The following is a 20,429-nucleotide window of genomic DNA, read 5'->3' on the forward strand; positions in this document are numbered from 1 at the left end:
TTGGAAGCCCACCTTATTTTAATTAGCATATTAGACTGAAAAGAAAGCTTAAAACTGGGAACACTTTCTAAAGGTCTTTAGTCACAGGGTTCTTTAGCTTGACCAGATAGAGAAGCCTTTTCCTTCTCTTTCTGAGAAAACTTTGGCCCTTTTAGTGACTTCTATACAAAATGCAAGTTTTTTTAAATTGATGGCCACAATTATTAGATAATTAACGCTTATTAGATAGAATTAATATTACCTTAAGGATGTGAAATGCTTTCCATTTTACATTAGATCTCAAATTCCCTGAGGGCAGGGACTGTCGTTAACACAGTTTAACACAGTTTTATAAATTTTCCATAGTCTAGCACAGTACCTTTACCTATACTTGGTACTCAAATAAATATTTATTGAATGACTGAAACATTACTTATTTAATCAGAAAAGAAAATCCTGTTCTACATTTATGGTTTTACATTTATTCAAAAAGACATAATGGCTAAATGTGCCATTTTTAAACAAAATTACAGTTTCTAAGTCTGAATTTTCCTGTTTCTAACTTTCCTATCCCTTCTTCTTCCTCAAAAATAGAGTATATATGGTACCTAAGACAACTGGATCAAAGTCTGAAGCATACAGGACTCTTTGTTGATAGGAACTAAATAACGGCCAAGATTTTGTTGAGGAAGAATTGAAAAATTAAAAGGGAGTCCTTATTAATCAATATAATCCTAATTCCTCTAAAAATTCTTTCATGATAATTTTCCTTAAGAGAAGAGAGAAATGTATAAATTAAATTTGTTTCATCATCAATTATCAGTAATTTTATAAAAGGAAGAAAAAAAAGAAATTAAGAATAGTTTAATTCCTGGACTATTCTTATTAGACTACCTACAACACTATGAAGACTACTGACCTATGAATATAGGTATAAATTAATGCCTTGAAATACCAGTGTTGGCTACTTTTGTGGCTATTTTGGCAGTAACAAAGGATTTTAAAATTATGGACAACTACCAATTTTATATGTTTGAGTAAGGCACAAATGTTAGCCTTTACAATGTCATTGAAACTAAAAAAATAACTTACACCATCTTAAAAACGTACCTTAAATCACTTAATCAGATATGTAACTTACATATTTATGGCAAAACATTTTTCAGCAAAATGATCACATTTGTATAACTGCCCACCTTGTACACTATGTGAAGGATTTAGGAGGCAAACACAGGCCATGGGATACAATCATGATTCATGCAATTAGGCAAATGGACGAAAATGAATTTTACATATTCTACATTTCAGTTATTTTTTAAAGTTCAGAGATGTGAATGATTCCTAAAGCAATAATTTTTGTTAAACTTTATTTTTAAGAACTATCTCAGTTAACTGTTTTTTTGCAAATAGTAAAGTAGTACTTGCCAATTAAGGTAGGTGATATAATTTACTTTTCAGAAATTGTTCAGCAATCCTATAGTTTCTTTTCTATTATTTAAAACAATATTCACAAAATAAAATCTTTTCATTGCATGTAACCTTAATGAATTATAATGGAAATTTCGAATGAGCAGATTATTAAGGCAATATCTGATAAAGCTTTGAGTTTTTGTAATATAAAAAGATATTTCAAAATTTTTTTTTTCTTCAGAAAAGCTATACAGTATACACATTATTCTATTTGAAAACCAAATGGATATCAAAGTGACCAACTGTAATTCTGGAGTGTGGACAAGAAAAAAAACAGCCCTTGCTTTGTATTTTTTTAAAAGATCTTGGGCAACTAAAAATGTACTTAAGAAACCAAACATATATGGAAAAATTGTTCCCTTTAGTAAATATTTCATAGTGAATATCTAATGTTCATCGGACTGCCTCTCAAAATTCTCCAAGTAGACTGTTTTATTATCTTTTCCTAAAATTACTGTCCATTTTCTTTGTTTTTGATGATATAGTTGTGTATAATATAGAAAAGTTGCAGAACCAATTAAAATGTAACATTTCACTGTTTTTTCTAGCTGTACTTTTGGATGTATCCTATACCACTATGAAATAGATCATTATTCCTTTCCAAAATCTAGGAAGATATTAAACCTAATTCAAAATTTCAAAATCCAGAGAAATGTTAAAATTTAAAGTAAATGGTATTTCAAAAGATTAGTTTGTAAAAATAAAATGAATCTTAGCAACACTGTCTGTGAATTCAGTTTATCCCATATTTCCCTTACTCAAGACTCCTAGATAGTAGAGATGTACACGGGGGACAGTAGAAACTATTTAAAGTGTCTCAGCTGTAAACAGAAGTTCACTGACTTCACATTATGTTTCAGCACTTCACATACTGAGTACAAGGTGAGTTCGTACCTTTCAAATTTTGGAAGACATGGCCTTATTTTTCTTTCTATAAATTATATGCAACATTTCTACTAGATTCTTTTAATCCAGAAAAAAAATGTTTTTGGCCCTTGATTCAATGCATAAAAAGTCATTATTGCTCTTGAGAACATTAGCCTTCTGAGACAATGAAGTATAGTCCCATACATCACTCATGATCATTGTGTAATATTTAATATAGGCTTAAGATTAAGGCAGTTTGCTGATCAGGCTCATTTTCTAACAACTTGTTCAGCTCATGCTCAACCAAATGAATGCAGCACTAATTGGTTATCTGAAAGCTATATATGCTTCCCTCTGGATAAATAAAATGGATGACATTAAGCACCATATTCCAGGGGCAATCATGTTAAATATGGAGACTCAACAAACTAGTACCTGATCTAAGAGCACAACGTCACAGTTGGCTTTATTTTTAAGACTCCAAATAAACAAATCAATGGACGAAATAGCCATTAAATTGCTGAAATAGGCGAAATTCATGTACCAAAACAAACAGTATTTTGAAATTATGAGTTATGATTCCTACAAAACCTGATTAACATGTAACTTGAAAGTCTAAGAGGATTCCTTATGAACCTTTGAAGGAAGTTATTTCCCCTTTGACAATAAACTTAAGCTTTATTTCCGCTGCTGTTATCATCTGAAATGTTTAAACCATGATGGAAAGCAGATGACATATGGCATAATGTCACCACTTCCTGAAGTAGTCCAACATCTCCAGAAGTTTCCTTTGCTTCATTCCCATCTTTTTCCCATGGAACTAGAGTAGACAGATGTCGTCTAAGGCTGAGATTAAGTTGATCATCTGAGGTATGGCTTAGTGTTTCATTATTTTCAGTTTTTCCTTGGAAAGGACTCTCTGTTTGTGATTCTTCTGCAGAACCAAGGTGTAGAACTGAGTCTACAGGAGAAGCTGAATTTGCCACCATCATTGGGCAATTCACATTGTTGGCACTGAGGTGTTTTTCACTGTTTTCCTCTTTCAGAATGAAGAGAGATTCTGTGAAACCAGCAGAAGAAGCATGTTTTCTTGGGGATGGTGGGAGATGCTTCCCACGGAGAGCGCTATCATCCTGACCAAGATTCCATTCAGCTTGATCGTTAGAACTGCTACAAAGTACAGCCAGATTACTCTCACTAGGTGCATTGGATTTGTTCTGAAAGAACATACAATTTAAGACATAAATTATTTAAGAAAACTTCATGGCATTTTTAAAATTTCAAGATAAATGTTCACCTCCATGAAGAAAGTGACTGAAGGTGTTAACTAAATTCTCCCACACTTCTCTATTGGTAATGGTAAGAACGAAACAGAAGTTGAGCTTCCACACCCACTTTTGGACTTCTCGTCTTGGAACGCAGACATTCAAGGTCATATAGGGTGGATGGCTGGTCTTCTCTGGCAATAAAACTAGAGCCATGACTTTATCGTGTCTGCTAGTTATTCTGTAATGTAGTATGCGGACTATTATTAATTTTAAGCTAACAAAATGGGAAGCTTTTTATAAATAAATAAATGTCAAAATCTCTGTCTGCTAATATTTCTGGGAACACCAGAGCGACATACTTCATGTAAATGTTTCCCCAAAGAAGACATGTATAAAATGGATTGAAAGCTAATGTTTTTTGTTTGACAGAAAGAAGTCTAATTAGTGACAGCAGTGACTTGAACCACAGAACCTACAGGGAAATATTAGCATTTGATAACTAAGCATAACTTTAGGTAATAAAATGGCACTATATTTTTTGAAGTACTGGAATTTACCTAACACAGCATAACATAAAATGACTTTAAACAACCTACAGATTTTATCATAGGCCCAGACAATCACAGCAAATGAAAAGGAATATCAGTTAGTCTGTAAGCTGAAACACTGAATTGCAAAGGTAAAAATAAAAAAAAAGGAAAGACTAACCGTAGGCTTGTAATCAATATCATCCATTGATCTAAAAAAATCCAGGCTTTTTGCTGCTGATAGCTTTCCTTGATCTGAGCTATGTGTACTCAAAGTATCAAGGATTTCTCCTAGTAAGTCCATTTCACCTGGGTAATGAGTCTTTACTCTAGCTTCAACAGAATCATCACTTTCATAAAAATAAGCAGAAGCTTCCTCGCTGTCTTCTGATGATAACCTAAAGAAAAAAGGCCAAACTGAAAGCATGCAAAAAGATAGTTTCTAGATTGCAAAATCTGCATGTAAATAACTTTTGATCAATTATAATATTCATGATTAAATTTTGAATCATAGAGTATGTTTCAACTGAACGAAAAGACAGGAAAAATACATGTTGTACCTCGACAACCAAAGTTTTTGAAGGACAGGGACTTTGTTATAGCAATTCAACTTTTGCTGATTTTAGTGAGAGGCAAAAATAGAAGTTATTCTAAGGCACTAAGAATTTAGGTTCAAGAATGAATACAAAATCTTCAACTACAATCAATAAGTACTTAATAAGGACCAATCACTATAATAGGTGTGCAAGGCACAAAGACAAAAATGAAATAGTTACTGCCCTCAAGGAACAAAATTCCATAGGGAGAGACAAAATGTAAATACTAAAGAATATACAAAATAAATACAAGGTAATTTTGCGAGAGGAGCACTAGCGGTGGGGGGGGGGAAATCTGAAAAAACCCCTTTAAGAATGTAGCAGTCAAGCTGAGCTTTAACATTAACTAGAGTATCTAAGTTAAAAAGGAAACGCATTCCAGAAATGTGAAATTCCTGTGCAAAGGGAGATGGAATGCTGTGTGTAAGGAACAGAAAGTTCAGTCTTTCACCCCAGGATCTGGTCTGCCTACCTTCCTTCTTTTCTTCATTTCTTTCTCTCTGTCTCTCTCTCTCTTTATTTATTTGTTCTGATATTGAGTCTCTCTATCTTGCCCAGGCTTGACATACAGTAGCTGCTATGGCCTTATCCTGCTATTGATTGGCCCTTTAACCTGCTTCAGTTCACTCTTCCCCCTCCCCAACCAGAAGGAGGTAGGGGGCTTACCATATTAATGTCCTTTAGTGCATATACTTGATTGCTCTTGCCCTACTGTAACTCAGAAGTCCCAGCTTTAAGAGAACCACTAGCCCTGGTCTCCCCTAACAGAGATTACAGGCATGTGCCTGGGAAGGTTTAGTTGTTTATAACACTGCACTGCACTATATTACAGTTTTGAAATATTCACTGAGACCCAAAGCATCAGTTGCTTTAAGACCTCAGGCAATATGACAACAAGAAATTTACTTACTTGCTTGCTCTGTCGATGTCATCATCTTCATCTTCAAACAGGACACAGTCAGTGCTTTTAATTTGTCTTTTTAAGCGTGCCTAAAAGTTATGATTAATAATAAATGATCAGTTTATATGCAATTTCTAGAATAATATTATTTTGAGAAAGCTAAAAATAAATATCCATTCAAGGTTGTTTATTTATAGGATGTTTATTAATTATTGTTAGTTTTAATAGCTGGTCAAGATTAGAGAACTGGGCAATTATTTTTCTGGTACCTTAATCATAAAAATCCCCTAACACCTCTACACCTCTCCCCCCAAATATGTGTGTGTATGTGTGTGTATGGGGATATATGTATACACATTTAATTCTTAACTTATAAATACTGCAAATAATCCATTTCTACAGCTAGGTAAATAGAAGTATTAAAAATCTAACTCTCTGCCTGAAGCACCACTGGAGGTAACTGCCCTTTGTTCTTCAATTCAGAACCGCTGGGAAGCGTCCAATGAAGCAAATTAAATTGGTAAGCAACTAGAAACCAGGAGTATCTAGGACGCTGCCTAGTGAGTTATACTGCCACTTCCAAGATAGACAAATAAAGCATTTATTCATCTAAAACATGTAGGCACTGTGTTGAGCTGGGAATACAAATAATAAGCAAGGAATGCCTCAGAGAGCTTACATTCTAATGGAGAAGACAATAAAGAGGACTGGAAAGTGGGGTTGGGAGGGACATGGTGAGAAGGCGGCTTTGAAACTGGCACAGAAGTCTTGGCAACTGCAAGATAGGGTAAAAGCTCGCCTATCAGAACCCAAAGCCCTGGGAGCAGAAATACAACATTCTGATGGGATTTAGGCGAGAATGTTGGTCAGAGAGCAGATGGCATGTTCAAGAGATAGTCAGAAGTCTGTAAGAAAGAAGTTTGATAATTCGCGTCATTGATTCATGTCATAATCCAAGCATTTATTTCACACTACATTCCAGGTATTATGCTAGGCACTGTGGTTACAAAGACAAAACAAAAAATTCTAGCTCTCAAATGCCTTACTTTGTACTAGCAGAATACAACTCATACACAGACAAATAGAAAAAATAATTTGAGGAGAAAGAATACTAACAATAAGGAGGATGAGGAAAGGTTTTCTGTTGGAGACACTCCCTAAACTGATTCTTGAAGGAAGCTAGAGGTTCTAAGAAGACAGATTACATGAAAGAGCATTCTAAATATGCTGGTGCAAAGGAAGAGGGGCATCTATGGAGAACAATTAGGAAGCCAACCTTCCTGGAGGGGAGAGGGTAGGAAAAGGAACAAAGTGGGGGTGAGGAGAGGGAGAGGGAGAGAGAGGTTAGATTATAAATGATGGGAAATGCAAAATAGAGGAGCATGAACGTCATTCTTAAGGCAACACATAGTCATTGCAGCTTATTAAGCAGAGAAATGACATGGTCAGATCTGCCCTTTACAAATGAAAATCTGGCAGCTGAGTGAAACATCAATCATAGAGAAGAAAGAATGGATTAAAGAAACCAGGTAGAAGAAACTCTCTCCAAAAGTCCAGGTAAGATGTGATGAGGGTCTGGATTATGGTGGTTGTGGTGTGAACAGAGAGAAGTGGAAAGATTTAATAGATACCGAGGAAGTGGAATGGACAAGACTTGGTAAATGACTGAATATGGGGGTGAGGGAAAGTTAAGAATTGAGGCTGAATCCTAAGTTGTGAATCTTGAGTAACTGGAAGGATGGGTAGTTCTCTTAATAGAAATAGTGAAGGTAACAGAAGGGTAGGTTTAAGGGAAAAGAGAGTAAGTTCTGTTTCATACATGATGAATTTGAGACGACTTTGGGACATCCAAGTAGAGATGTCAAACAGGAAACTAGAAATGTGGGGCAGGAGCTCGAGAGAGGAATTAAATATGTACATTTGGGATACATCAGCATAGAGATGAATGATAGATTACTCTATGGGAGCTGAAGAGATCACATAAATACAAGAGGCCCAATGAACCCTGTGGTACATTCATGGATGGGGGTAGGTCATAGATAATGAACCTTCAAAGGAGACTCAATAGTATCAATCCAACAGGTAGTACCAAGAAAACCAAGGAAGTTACATTATCAGAGTAAAGAGAATTAAGTTTTGAACCCCGCAGAGAGAACATTAAAGATGCAGACTGAGGAAAGACCACTGTATTTATCAGTGACAGGGAGGGAATGTCCATGGCAGGATAGACTAAATTATGGGTTCTGTTTTCACTTAAACTGACAACTCCAACCACTTGCTTGGCTAGTATCTTGACTTTATTAGAACCACTAATGTTTGACATTAAAGGATGATGAGTTTGAATTTCATTCATTTGAATTTTACTTTTTTATTTATCAGCACACAGTGTAAGTGGACTAATAATCAATGCATAAGGTTTAAAAAAGTGACTGGTCTTTGCAAAAAAAATTAGAAATAAATTAATATACTGTTGCCCCTTTTGTATTATCAGTCTCTTACAATTTAATAGACTATACAAACACAATTAAAATGTTATAATTATAATTTAATATCTGATCCATTAAACATTTACTGGATATCTACAGGACACTGAAAACCTTGGAGAAATCAGTTGCCTTCTTTGAAACAATATCTTTTAAAATTTAAATACTGACGAATATGTTTTTGTCATTTGCATACTGTAGTAAGAGCAACTGTTATATCTAATACCTGCTGAGGAATGTTCAGGAGGTAAGAGTATTTGCTCTCTATTAATTTTAGGCACAACATAACTAAGTGAATAGAAAACTATTATTAAATAAATGATGCCAAATAACTAATGGGGAAAAAAGAACATAGGCTTAATGAATAAAATCAATTTCTGATTAATAGTGATAAAATTAACTGCCAAAAAGTTTTGCCTTTACATTGTGAGGCTTTTTTGTCCAATATGCAAATTAGCAGAAGTGTTTTCTATGAAATTTTTCAACTCATATTATGACCAGACTATTATTTCCAGCAAATTATAGGGGAGACAGTGCCCTATGGTGGAAAGAAACTTGGTTTTGGAGTCTGAGGACTTGGGTTCAAATCTTGCTTCTGACTGATTACTCTGTGTCATGGTGGGCAAATCCTTAAATTTCCTGGGCCTTAGCTTCCTCATCTGCAAAATAAGGTTATGTTACATGGCCTCTAATATCATTTCCACTTCTAAATCTACAATCTTATTGTCTGTGGCACTGAAAAATATGTTACATATATTCAGGTGGAATAATATATTAGAACATTATACTAGAAAATACAACATGGAAGAAATGACTCAAGTTATAACTTTAAAAATAAAAGTCAGCAGAAAACTGGAATTGAATTAATTTACATTATAGAAAATTCACCACATGTGGAGCTGCATATGTAAAATACGAACAAGAGTAACAAACACTGGCTAATCTAGCTTTCTTCAATATTCTTACAATCCACATTAAAGAAATCATGAGTTCCAATAAAACTGTCTACAAATGAGGAGAATGACAATCTCAAAAGTTGCAACAAGAGGAAAAGGTTTCACTTATCTATTTGTGCCATCTGTCTATGTGGCAAATAACTAAGCATAGGTATCAAAAGAATGAACTGTGTATTAGGAGAGATCACATTTAGTCAGAAAGTAACTTGATTACAAATAGAGAAAAATCTCAAATTAGTAAGTATATTATGGTCTTTCTGAGGGTCACTAAACACTTTCACCATAAAATATCAACTAGAGCTCCTTGGATCACACCAAGCTAGTCAAAACACAGTACAGCATGCATTGGTGAATAGGTAGCTTTTCCTTTAGCGTGTTAATAAAACAGGAGAGAGAAATAGGCACAGATGACATATGAAAAAAAGAGGAAAAGAAAAAAAGAAAAATTCTTAACAACTTTCAAAGGAACACTAAAAATATTTTTTCAAAGCTCTGCTAGATGTTGTGGCATAATGCATGCAGCTGCAAAATCTGTCAGACATTAAGACAAACCTTCCATTGCCTGTATACTCTGCTTAAGCTTTTAATTTCTGTCTTTTCTGCATTGTGAAGTATGTGCTACTTTTTCCATAAATTTTATGTAAAGAGAGCCTCCGTTTCCTTCCTGATTTGACTTATATTAGCCTCTTTGCTTAAATTTATTACTACAAGAAACAAAACCCCAACATCCCTTTTTTGTTGTTCTATAATACTAGTCTTAATAGAGTATAATGATATCAGCTGTATATTCATAAAATCAGCAAGTATAAAATTCAGTTTCCAGAAAGTACATTATACTGATTTTTAAAGATAACTAACTTCAATTTTTATGAGAAAAAAGTAGTCAGATTCTAGTTATAAAGTCACAAGCTCTCGGGGGCTAAGAATATCATATGTTCTATTCTTGAACTTGCCATGTGTTTGTGTGACTTTAGATAAACATCTTTCTTAAGTTCTCTATGGAATGGGGACAAGGACTAATCAGTAACTGTTTTGGGTAGATTAACGGGTTTTTGCAATGTGATGAGATACACGAAGAATATGACATAGGATGTGCACCAATTATTTCTACAAAGACTATCGATTACAATTTTTTTTTACCTTTTACCTCAATCAGAATTGTTCACATTTTGTTGATGCAGGTAGGTGGTATAATAGCTAGAGCACTGGACTTGAAGTGGGGAAAAGAAGAAGAATCTGTTGGATTTTATGGCTGATTGGCTACAGTGGGTAAAAGGTAATTAAAATTTCCTTTTAGTTCCAAGTTGAGGAGTACCATTTCGGGTAAAAAAAATTTAGATGGGCTTTCAATATTTCAAATTACAAAATAGATGAAATTGAGGAAAGAAGTTCTAATGATATTAAACAGTGATATGACACAACTTCATATATAAAGTTCTTACACACACACACACACAGAGGACATAGCAACATTGTTGGGCATATAGTAGGAGCTCAATAAAAACTTGTTGGTTGATCCAGAGAGAAGTTTTTCTTAAAAGCTATAGTACCATTAATTACGTCAAGGAAAAATATTTCTAATGTCTAAAAAGTTGGAACTTGCTCTAGAACACTATATATATTAACAAGAATTTTCAAAATTCTGACTAAAAACATATCAGAGACTAAAGATAAAAATATTAGAAACAACTGACAAGTCATATGATGGGAGAAGGTATGTATGCTAAAACTTTAATTTTAATTGATATCTTTGTGTAGGAAGCACCACTTTCATGTAACAGTGAATGGTTTGGATTCCTTACCTTGTCAATGCCAATTATTTTTTTAAAAAATTGAAATCAAATGTATTCAAAAACAGTAACTGTGACAGAGATGGGAGCAATCCTGGCAGACGAAATGGATTATGAAGTGGCCCCAGAAAAGTGGCTATCCTGAGGATCACCAGGAAATGTGATTAATTTTGACTCATTTTCTTCATTACAGTTTGACTTTTGGTTCACTGTTTAATTGGCCTGGAGGACTCTTTTTATTTGCAACTCTTAAACTTACAAACTGTGATTCAAATCAAGGGGAATGAGACCAAAAATTGATATCTTTCCATAAAGTCCCTTAAAACTGAGGATAGATGATGAGTCCTGAATAGATCTAATCATATCAAACCAAGATACTGGCTAAACATTTAAGCTGTCTCAAGGACACAGATTTGTTACATTCAGTTTCCTGCAAATATCACAGACCAATAAGTTTAACCAATGGCATGCTACCATATTTTAATAAGTACCATAGCCTTCCCTTCTTCAGCCAATATCCTATAAAGTTAGAAAGAATTTCACATGGTAATGGAAAGTCTTATTTTGTCTCTTGTCTATCATGGTCGTAAACTGGCTAACTTGCGAAGTACATGAAAACCACTATTTTAAGCAGTAATGATCTAAAAATATAGGTAGGACACAATTTCAAAACTTATTTTGTCATGAATGTTAATGGTTGAAAATGTCAGTTTTACTACAGCATTCCAAGGAACAACTTGCAAGGTTTCAGCCATTATTGATCAGTGTTCACACAGTTAGTTTAACAAGGATATTGGATAAAGTATCCTCAAAGGAAAAAAAAATCACATAACCCTTTGATAAATGGCAAGATATTTGCAATTTCACTATTGCTGACAATGTTTCAATATTTCAACATTTTAAAAGGTTTCAAAACTTATCTACTACATTTTCAGTAAAATGTGAAGTTAGTTCCCTTCTACTTAACAGTTTGAATATGTCTCTTCAAGGATTGATGTTAAGGTAATTAAAAGCCAATAAAAATTAAACTAACTATATTTCTTTCAATAAACTTTTATAATTAAAATTTAGTAAGTCACACCAATTAAAAAAGATAATATTTTATTTATATAATACTTAAAGTTTAATAACATCTAAATTATAGAACATGAAAGCACAGAACTGAAAAAGATCTTAGAGATCACACGGCAGACAACCTTCATTTGAAAGATGAAAAAACTGAGGTTCAGAGAAGTTAAATGACTTTCCTAAGATCACATAGGTAGTAAACCAAAGTGGCAGGCCTTGACCCTGAGGCTTTTGATGCTAAGATAAGCCCATAGATCATTTAAGCCCATAGATCATTTCTGGATATAATGAGGTCTTAAAAATCTTTTGATAATTGTTTCTTATTTAAATTATTGTGTTATGACATACTTTTAGAAATATCTATTTAAATTTCCAAACTATGACTTAAAACAGGGGAAAGAGACTGAGAACTGATAGGTTTCTATGAAGTCCTTTAAAACTGAATATGGACTACTGATATTAGACTGGAGCTAGTCTATACTAAACCAATCGACTAGCCAAACATTTAACTTATCTAAAAAATAAATAATGCCCTTTAACCACTATAACTAATCAGTAATTAAAATTCATCAGATTCTTCCTGATTGTCTTTGAAATTTACCTCTTCTTCTCTACTTTCCAATTCCTATCCTAATCGTGTGTGTGTTTTATATATATGTATGTACACAATGACTATTCTAAACACCCTCTTCTCTCTGCAAGCCTCCCAAAGTACCCCTTTCTCCACATCCTGTCAGTTGAGGATCTTGCTTCATATTTTTACCAAGAAAATCTAGGCCGTTGTGCACCATTTTCTTTTCTACTCTGCCTCCCACTTCTTACCATCCTCCACTATTTCCTCCTTTACTCCAGTCTCCCTTGAATCCATCCCCTCCTATCCTCTCTAGCAGGGTACTCCTACTATCATCCTCTCTTTCCCTCTAGTATTCAGACTTTCCCTTTCTAATAATTCCTTCCTGTGGTTTACAAACATGCCCTACCTAGTATTCTCTATTCTTTTTTTTAAAATTAATTTATTTACTTTTAGTTTTCAACTTTCACTTCCCTAAGATTTTGAGTTTCAAATTCTCTCCCTCTCCCTTCTCCTAACCCCTCTCCAAGATGGCATGCGATCTGATATAGGCTCTATTTATCCATTTATATTAAACATATTTTCGCATTAGTCATGACTTAAAGCAGAATTAGAACTAATGGGAGGAACCACAAGAAAGAAGAAACAAAATAGAACAACAAAAGAAAAGGAGAGCAAATAGTATGCTTCCATCTGCACTCAGACTCCAAAGTGTCTGAGGCCGGATTTGGACTTAATGATTGTAGACTCCACACCGTATCCATTGCATTATCTCTATTCCAGGAGAGGGCACCACTATCCTACTACTTACTCAAGTGTTCAGCCTTCGCATGATCCTGTATTTCTAGCTTGCTTTATGTATCCAATCCATTGTCAAATCTTGTCACTTCTACCTTTACAAAACCTCTTGTATACATCCTCTTCTCTCAACTCACACAACTAGAACTCTAGTTTAGGCCCTCATCATTTTTCATTTGGACTACCATAATAATCTGCTAACTGGTCTCCAGGCTAAGCAGTTCCAATTCCTTTAACTAATACTTATAAGGCATATACTCAAGGCCCTTTACCATTTTGGTTGCCCTCCACTAGATGTTCTCCAGGCTATCACTGTCCTTTTAAATTGTGAGACACAGAATCATTCTATCAACAAGCACTTACTATATACATACAGGCACTATGCCAAGCACTGGGGATGCAAAGATAAAACAAAAATAGCCCTTGCCCTCAAAGAGCTTATATTCTGATGAAGACAACCTATATAGTACAGGCTGGCATATCCGAACTTTATTGCAGACCACATGGAGAGAAGTAATGTGCAAGAGTATTGGAAAGATAGGGGCAACATTATGAAGAACTTTTTATCATAAACAAAGGAGTTTATATTTGATCCTAAGATTAATAAGGAGCCATTGGAGTTTAACAAGTAGGGTTGGTTGTCGTGGTGGTAAATCAGTCAGGTTTGTACTTTAGGAAAATACTACAGATGTAGTCTGACCAAGACAGATTACAGAAGAAATACAACCTCCTTATTAGCGGATGCTATGCCTCTATTTATACAGCCCAAGATCACATCAACTGCTATATCACACTGCTGGCATATATTGAGTATGTTAATCCCCTAAGGGAGAAGGGGAAAGGAAGAAGCATTTATTAAAATTCTGCATATGTGTCAGGTATTGCACTAACTGCTTTATAACTACAAATATTTGTTATTTATAATATTTAGAAATATCTATTAAGACTCCTAGACCTTTTTCAGATAGCTTTCTAGCCATGCTTTCTCCTTCCTATACTTGTAAACTTTTTTTTAAAATCTAAGTGTGATTTCATTTATCCCTAATGAATTTCATGTCATTAGATTAATTCCAATACTCTAACCTGCCAAAGACTTTTTTGGATCTTGACTCTATCATCAAGTGTCTTAATTATTCTTCTTAGTTTTATGTCTTCTTCAAATCTGAGGAGCACAGCATCTATGCCTTTATCCAAGTCATTGATAAAAATATTAAAACCAAGTATAGATTCCTGGAGCACTACACTAGAGATCTACCAAGTTGATAGTGAATCATTAATAGCCAGTCAACCAATTTTGAGTAAATCTTTTTTTAAATCATCTAGTCTACATCTTTCTCTTTTCCACAAGAACATTATGAGATACTTTAGCAAATGTTTTATTAAAATCTAGGTGAATTTTATCTACAAAATTCCTCAAATCTCCTAGTTTAGTAAAATTGTCAAAAAAGAGGGCAGAGAAGATAAAGTTAAATCTAGCATGACCTGTTCTTAATGAAGCTATATGGACTCTTAAATCACCGTTTTCTTTTTAATTATTTACTATTTCTTTAATGAGCCATTCTAGAATTGTTTCAAGAATGGAAGTTGAGTGTCCTACTGTTGGCAGTCTCTTACCATTAAAAAAAACATTAGGGTAATATTTGTCTTCTTTCAATCCTAAAGCACCTCATATGTTTACTGTAATCTTTGAAATATCATAAGAAATGGCTCAAAAATCATATCTACCAATTATTTTTAGCATTCAACGGTGTCTAAAGTTCAAAGTGATTTGTGCTCTTTTACTACTGCCTTATTTATATTGGTACCAATGACCAGTTAAACATTTTTGTTCTGGCATTAGCAGGGTAAAACAAGAACTGCACTGATACCAACTACCAAGATGGGAATGACTGGTCATCTTTCTTCTCTCTTGGTTTTCAGTGTCGAGCTGAAGAAAATTAATTACCTGGTCTGTCTCTCGAGGTCTTCTGACCTCCAGATTTACTTATCCAACTGCCTATATAGGATATCTCTACTTTAGGTGTTCCATCGATACTTTAAAATTAAAATTAACTCTCACAAAACCTATCATGTTATGTTTCCCTCTAACTTGTTCCTTCTGATGTCAGAATTTCAGGTAAAAGCACTATCATTCATCTGGTCTTCCTAGATAATGTAAAATGAAATTAATTTTTAAATATTCTTTTGACTGAACATGTTCCTGGAAAAATTTATGGCAATATAAGTATTCAATTGTTTATTCCACTTTGTTTCTAAAAGATTTTATTTCGAAAGATGTTTAAATTTTACTGTGATCTTCTTTCATATAAAACAAGTTTAATATAATGCCCACCAGAGGGCAGTCTCGTAATCTACAAGGTGAATTTTTTGCATACTTTTTTTCTCCCAATTAAAAGGAAATTCAACATTTAAGAATAGAAATACCTGAACATCAGAGATAAAACAATTTGCCTTAAAGAAAAAACAAAATGCTAACATTTTTGCTGTCCATATTCTTCAAACTAATCCAAATTTCTTTTAGAATCAGAACTTGTTTAAAATATACTGAAAAAATACTTTGTGAAAGCATCAACTTGCATGCTAAAATGTTGCCTGTTTTAGAACTACTAATGAATTATATTAGGTTCATGTTCACTATTAGTGGACATGACATGTGTCATTCAATATTATATCATTCATTTTGCTTCATGAAAAATTCTTTTAAGCCCTTTTCACTGGATTTCCCTATCACATTAGGCTAACATTTTAGTCATAACAGTAGTTCTTCAGTACACAGCCAAAGTAAACAAAACACTGAGAATTTATGCTTCTGAAATCAGCACGGACTGACATAACTTGGTTTTACTCCTATGCAATATTTATATTCTACATTCCACTTTCTAATTATCTTCTCTTCTCTTTGTCCTCTTTGACCTTGGTTCTGCTTTAGTACTTGGGACCCACCCACCTTCTTCTTGACCAGCGTTGGTAAGCAGCTAGCTTTCTCTACAGATAATTATTAAATATACTTACTCTAGACTAAATGAATGGAAAATTTTCTTCTATTAGAAGTGTTTCTCAAAAGAACACAAATACATGATGATCTTTTCTGAGAGCTGCTCTATCTCCTTAGCGAGCATCATTCTCTCTATTCATTTTATTCCAAAAATAGACTGAAATTCCTAAGAAAATTAAATAATAAGCACTAAAAATAAAAATATTTCAATTTTTCTCTTACCTACTACAATCTCTAAAACAGGGAGACTTAGACAATCTGTATTATGGTCACAGAAACATTTCACGTGTAGAATCTTAAAATCTGATTTTCTCATATACCACAAAAGTTAGTGCATTTGCTCAGTTTTCTTGCTTAATCTGTTTCTTGGATTCCTTACAAATATCTACTCACAACCAAATATATCTTTAAAATATACCTCACTAACATATCCCTAAAAGTAGCTACCTAAAGGTACCATAATTACCCATATCTCTTTGGAGAAAAAGGCACATGGTCAGATTATAAAACAAATTCATAGATACTATGCTATACTTAAGACTACCCATTACAATGATTTGTAAAGTCACTAAAAACATTAGGACCACTAAAAGGTAGTAGTTCAGTTTAAGTTTACACTATTATTCTGTGTAATGGTTTTGCGTGGAAAAAATAATAAAAATTCTATTTTATTATAAAAAGATGCATCTTGTTGGATTTGCCTTGGCTAAGTGGAAGTTTGTGCGTATATGCATATGTGTGTGTGTGTGTGTGTGTGTGTGTGTGTGTGTGTGTCTGTGTGTGTATGTTTTAAGGTAAGCAAAACAGCATTAAACGGATTGTTCCATTTGTTCACATCTTGAAATAGAAGGCTATAGTCTATGGTTAGAATGGGAAAAAAAAAGTAAAATAGAATTATTACTGGTTCACTAAAGTAATGTCTTAATTTAATTTTTATGTACTTTTCCTGCTTATAAACATAAGTAAATAGGTATGTGTATGTGGCAAACTGCTATAGTTTTCAATATGTATAATGTTTAGCATATAATAAAGGAGGGCATAATCTACCATTCATGATTCCTTATATTGTTTTTATATATTTAATTCATTGGAAAGATTAAAAAGATGGAATGAATTTTTATTAGTCCAAGAAATGAAATAGCTAAAAGCAACGTATATGCCAAGGTTTTAATAAGGCTTAACAATAAAAAAGCTTCAATCTTCTACTTTCACTAGATTTTGCTGTGGTTTTCCCTTGCTTAGGGCAATCCATCTGTTAATGTTGATTTGCAGTTCTGTTAAGCTCCCTTGCTTACTCACACTAACATCACTAACATACTCTTTTTACACACACACACACACACACACACACACACACTCTCTCTCTTACATACCGTTCCCCTCTCCCCACAAGAGCTAACCTAAGGAAGTGTAAGCAATATTAGTTTCAGATTAACTGTGTAATTAATAAGAGGGAATTTCCTTTCCAGAAAATGTATTTTCCGAGTGCAAATTAAAAAGTAAATATACTCAAACCATCATTTCACATAACAGATAAATTACCTTTAGATTAGGTTTCACAGATAACTGTACTGTGATTAATTTCAATTCACTGTTCATTTCTAAACATCTAGAGTAGCTTTTTTTTAAAAACAAGAAATTTATGAAAGTAGGGTATATTAGTAAATATTAACTGTTAAAAACTATTCTATATTATAACCAGTGGCAACATTCTCTCTGGGCTCAAATGGCTCTATTTTCAATAAAAGTAGAGGAAGATCCTTTCCCTGGAGTCCTGTTAGGCCAGGGCTACAGTTGGAACTGTCATCTTTGCAAGAAAGGGAAAAGGGCTCAATTTTACAAATGTGAAGCCTAATTGGGAAATCTTCATGGCTTTCCCCTTGACATTTATTTAAAGCCTCATCAACAAAATGGAAAATAATTATACTAATTAGCAGACCAGCACACAAATTACTATTTATTGGAGTGGAATGTATATTCACGTTCTGTTCTATAGATAAGCCAGTAGTATAAGAAAACTCTGACACAAGACACATTTAGTTGTTTTGGGACACTTTATAGCACTCAATTTATAAAAATTTTCAAGACTCATTTTTACCTTTAAAATACTTTATGGTTGCAAATGATCATACTCTAGTTTTTCTAAAATACAAATAAAAATCCATTGACAAACCTCGAACAAATGTTGATAAGTTATTTATATTGATTCTGAATACAATTCTTAAATGACTGGCCACATAAGCTATAAATGTGGATGAAGCAAGTCAAGGTTATTTCTTTGAGTAAAAAGATATCACTAACCAAATATATATATAAGAGTATGGTTTATGAAGTATTTCAATATTTAGAAAATCTTTACTTTCCCCAGTGTGGAAATTCCTACCACTAACACAGATGGCAAACTCTTTATGTCTTGGCAGGCAGTCCTTGTAGTGCTATGATGAAATCAGTGATTACTGGTGACCATAGCATAGTGAATAGAGTATAAGGCCTGGAGTTAGGAAGACTCTTCCTGAGTTCAAATATGGTCTCAGACACTAGCTATGTGACCCTGAGCCAAATCACTTAACCTTGTTTGCCTTAGTTTCCTCATCAGCAAAATGCGCTGGAGAACAAAATGACAAACCACTCTCATTTCTTTTCCAAGAAAACTCCAGATATAATCATGAAGAGTCATATATGATTGAAACAAATGAACAACTCCTTTTTATGACTCTTCATGATCGGACCTTGATTTAAAATATTAAGAGTTGTGAAGAGAGCACACCGTGCAATTTTCTGTGTCCCTGTGCCCACAGGGTGGGCCAATGTGCATCTTATTAAAATATAGTAAAAATAATACCACACTATTATTACGTGTATCGATTACAGTATATATAGAAAACTCTAAAAGGAATGCGTAGTATAGAGCAAAGAGAGCTGGACTTGGATTGAAAGTGCCTGAATTAAACATCACTCTGCTTTTTACTTACCAAGTGAACTTGAACAAGTCAACCTCTCCACAACTTATTTTACTCACTGGCATAGTAAAAGGGCTGAGTTAGATCAGATGTCAAACATATGACCTGTATGAGACCCATAACATTCCCAAATGTGGTCAATCTAGGTTAAAATGTTATTAGGAAATTTTTAACAAAATAAATAAAAATACAATAAAACAGATAATATTACATTTTAAAACTAAGTCAATATGTGGCCTGCAGGGATTCCTGTATGTGAATTAGTGGCCTTTATTTTGATTTGAGTTTGATACCGTGCTAGATGATTTTTAACGCCCATTCCTGCTCTTGGCCTTATGATCTTATAATCTAGACCACAGGTGGGGAACCTGAGGCCTCAAGGCTACCCTGTAACCCTCCCCAAGTGTGGCCCTTTGACTGCATCCAAACTTTGTAGAACATTTGAGGACCAAGAGGGCCACATGTGGCCTCGAGGCTGCAGGTTCCCCACTTCTGACTTTCTTTAGGAAGTTTAGTTACTAAAAGGTCCTAATGGTGGGATCTACAACATGGAACTTAAGGATAAACATTGTAGTGAGATTGGTGTATTCATCCATTCACCATTTATTATAAGGTAATGCTATTCTCCTAATTCAGTCAGATTCATATAAGGAAGATGAGGCCAGTCGCAAAGTTATATACAGAATATACTTGTCTTAAAAAAACACATTTTCTTATCAGTTAATTATTTATGTGCAAAGAGACAAAAGCCAGTCATGGTAGATTGTCTTTACCGCCCAGCAGGTTATCTTTGAGGTAGACCAATTTTTAACTTCATAGGACAGACAAAGTAAAGAATTCTAAGTTCTCCTCTTTCAATAGTCAGGCATTAAAATAATACACAAACAGACTAAAACTTGCCTAGTATCTGCCAGTGGCCTGCTCAATATTTTACTACTTTTAGTAAACTCAGTATCGGACAATTTAAGTCAGCTAAGGTTCATGAATAACAGGGGCCTCTTGAGGGAAGGAAGAAAAGATAATGTTCTTTCCCTAACACTATCACAATCTTACTCTCACTCTACTTTGTAACAGTCAATTCACTATAATCACAGCCATGTTCCTCAGAATGTGTCTTCAATTTCATTGCTGCTTCCAAGATGACCCAGGTATTTAGTAGACATAGTCTATCTCTAGTAAGTCATGTGACTGAAGTCTAGG

General features: G+C 33.9%; 1 protein-coding gene across 1 annotated transcript in view; it reads right to left on the reverse strand.

The window, feature by feature from the left end:
* Positions 1-409: 409 nt before the first annotated feature.
* Positions 410-20,429, reverse strand: part of DENND1B (DENN domain containing 1B) — a 388,444-nt gene continuing 368,424 nt past the window's right edge. The window contains exons 20-22 of the mRNA XM_036754915.1: positions 5,618-5,697; positions 4,293-4,509; positions 410-3,533 (exon numbers count right to left, since the gene is read on the reverse strand). Coding sequence (XP_036610810.1) covers positions 2,988-3,533; positions 4,293-4,509; positions 5,618-5,697 — 843 coding nt within the window. The 3' untranslated portion in view covers positions 410-2,987. The remainder of the gene's footprint in view (positions 3,534-4,292; positions 4,510-5,617; positions 5,698-20,429) is intronic.

The sequence above is a fragment of the Trichosurus vulpecula genome, chromosome 4, assembly GCF_011100635.1.
Source record: "Trichosurus vulpecula isolate mTriVul1 chromosome 4, mTriVul1.pri, whole genome shotgun sequence".
Classification (NCBI taxonomy): domain Eukaryota; kingdom Metazoa; phylum Chordata; class Mammalia; order Diprotodontia; family Phalangeridae; genus Trichosurus; species Trichosurus vulpecula.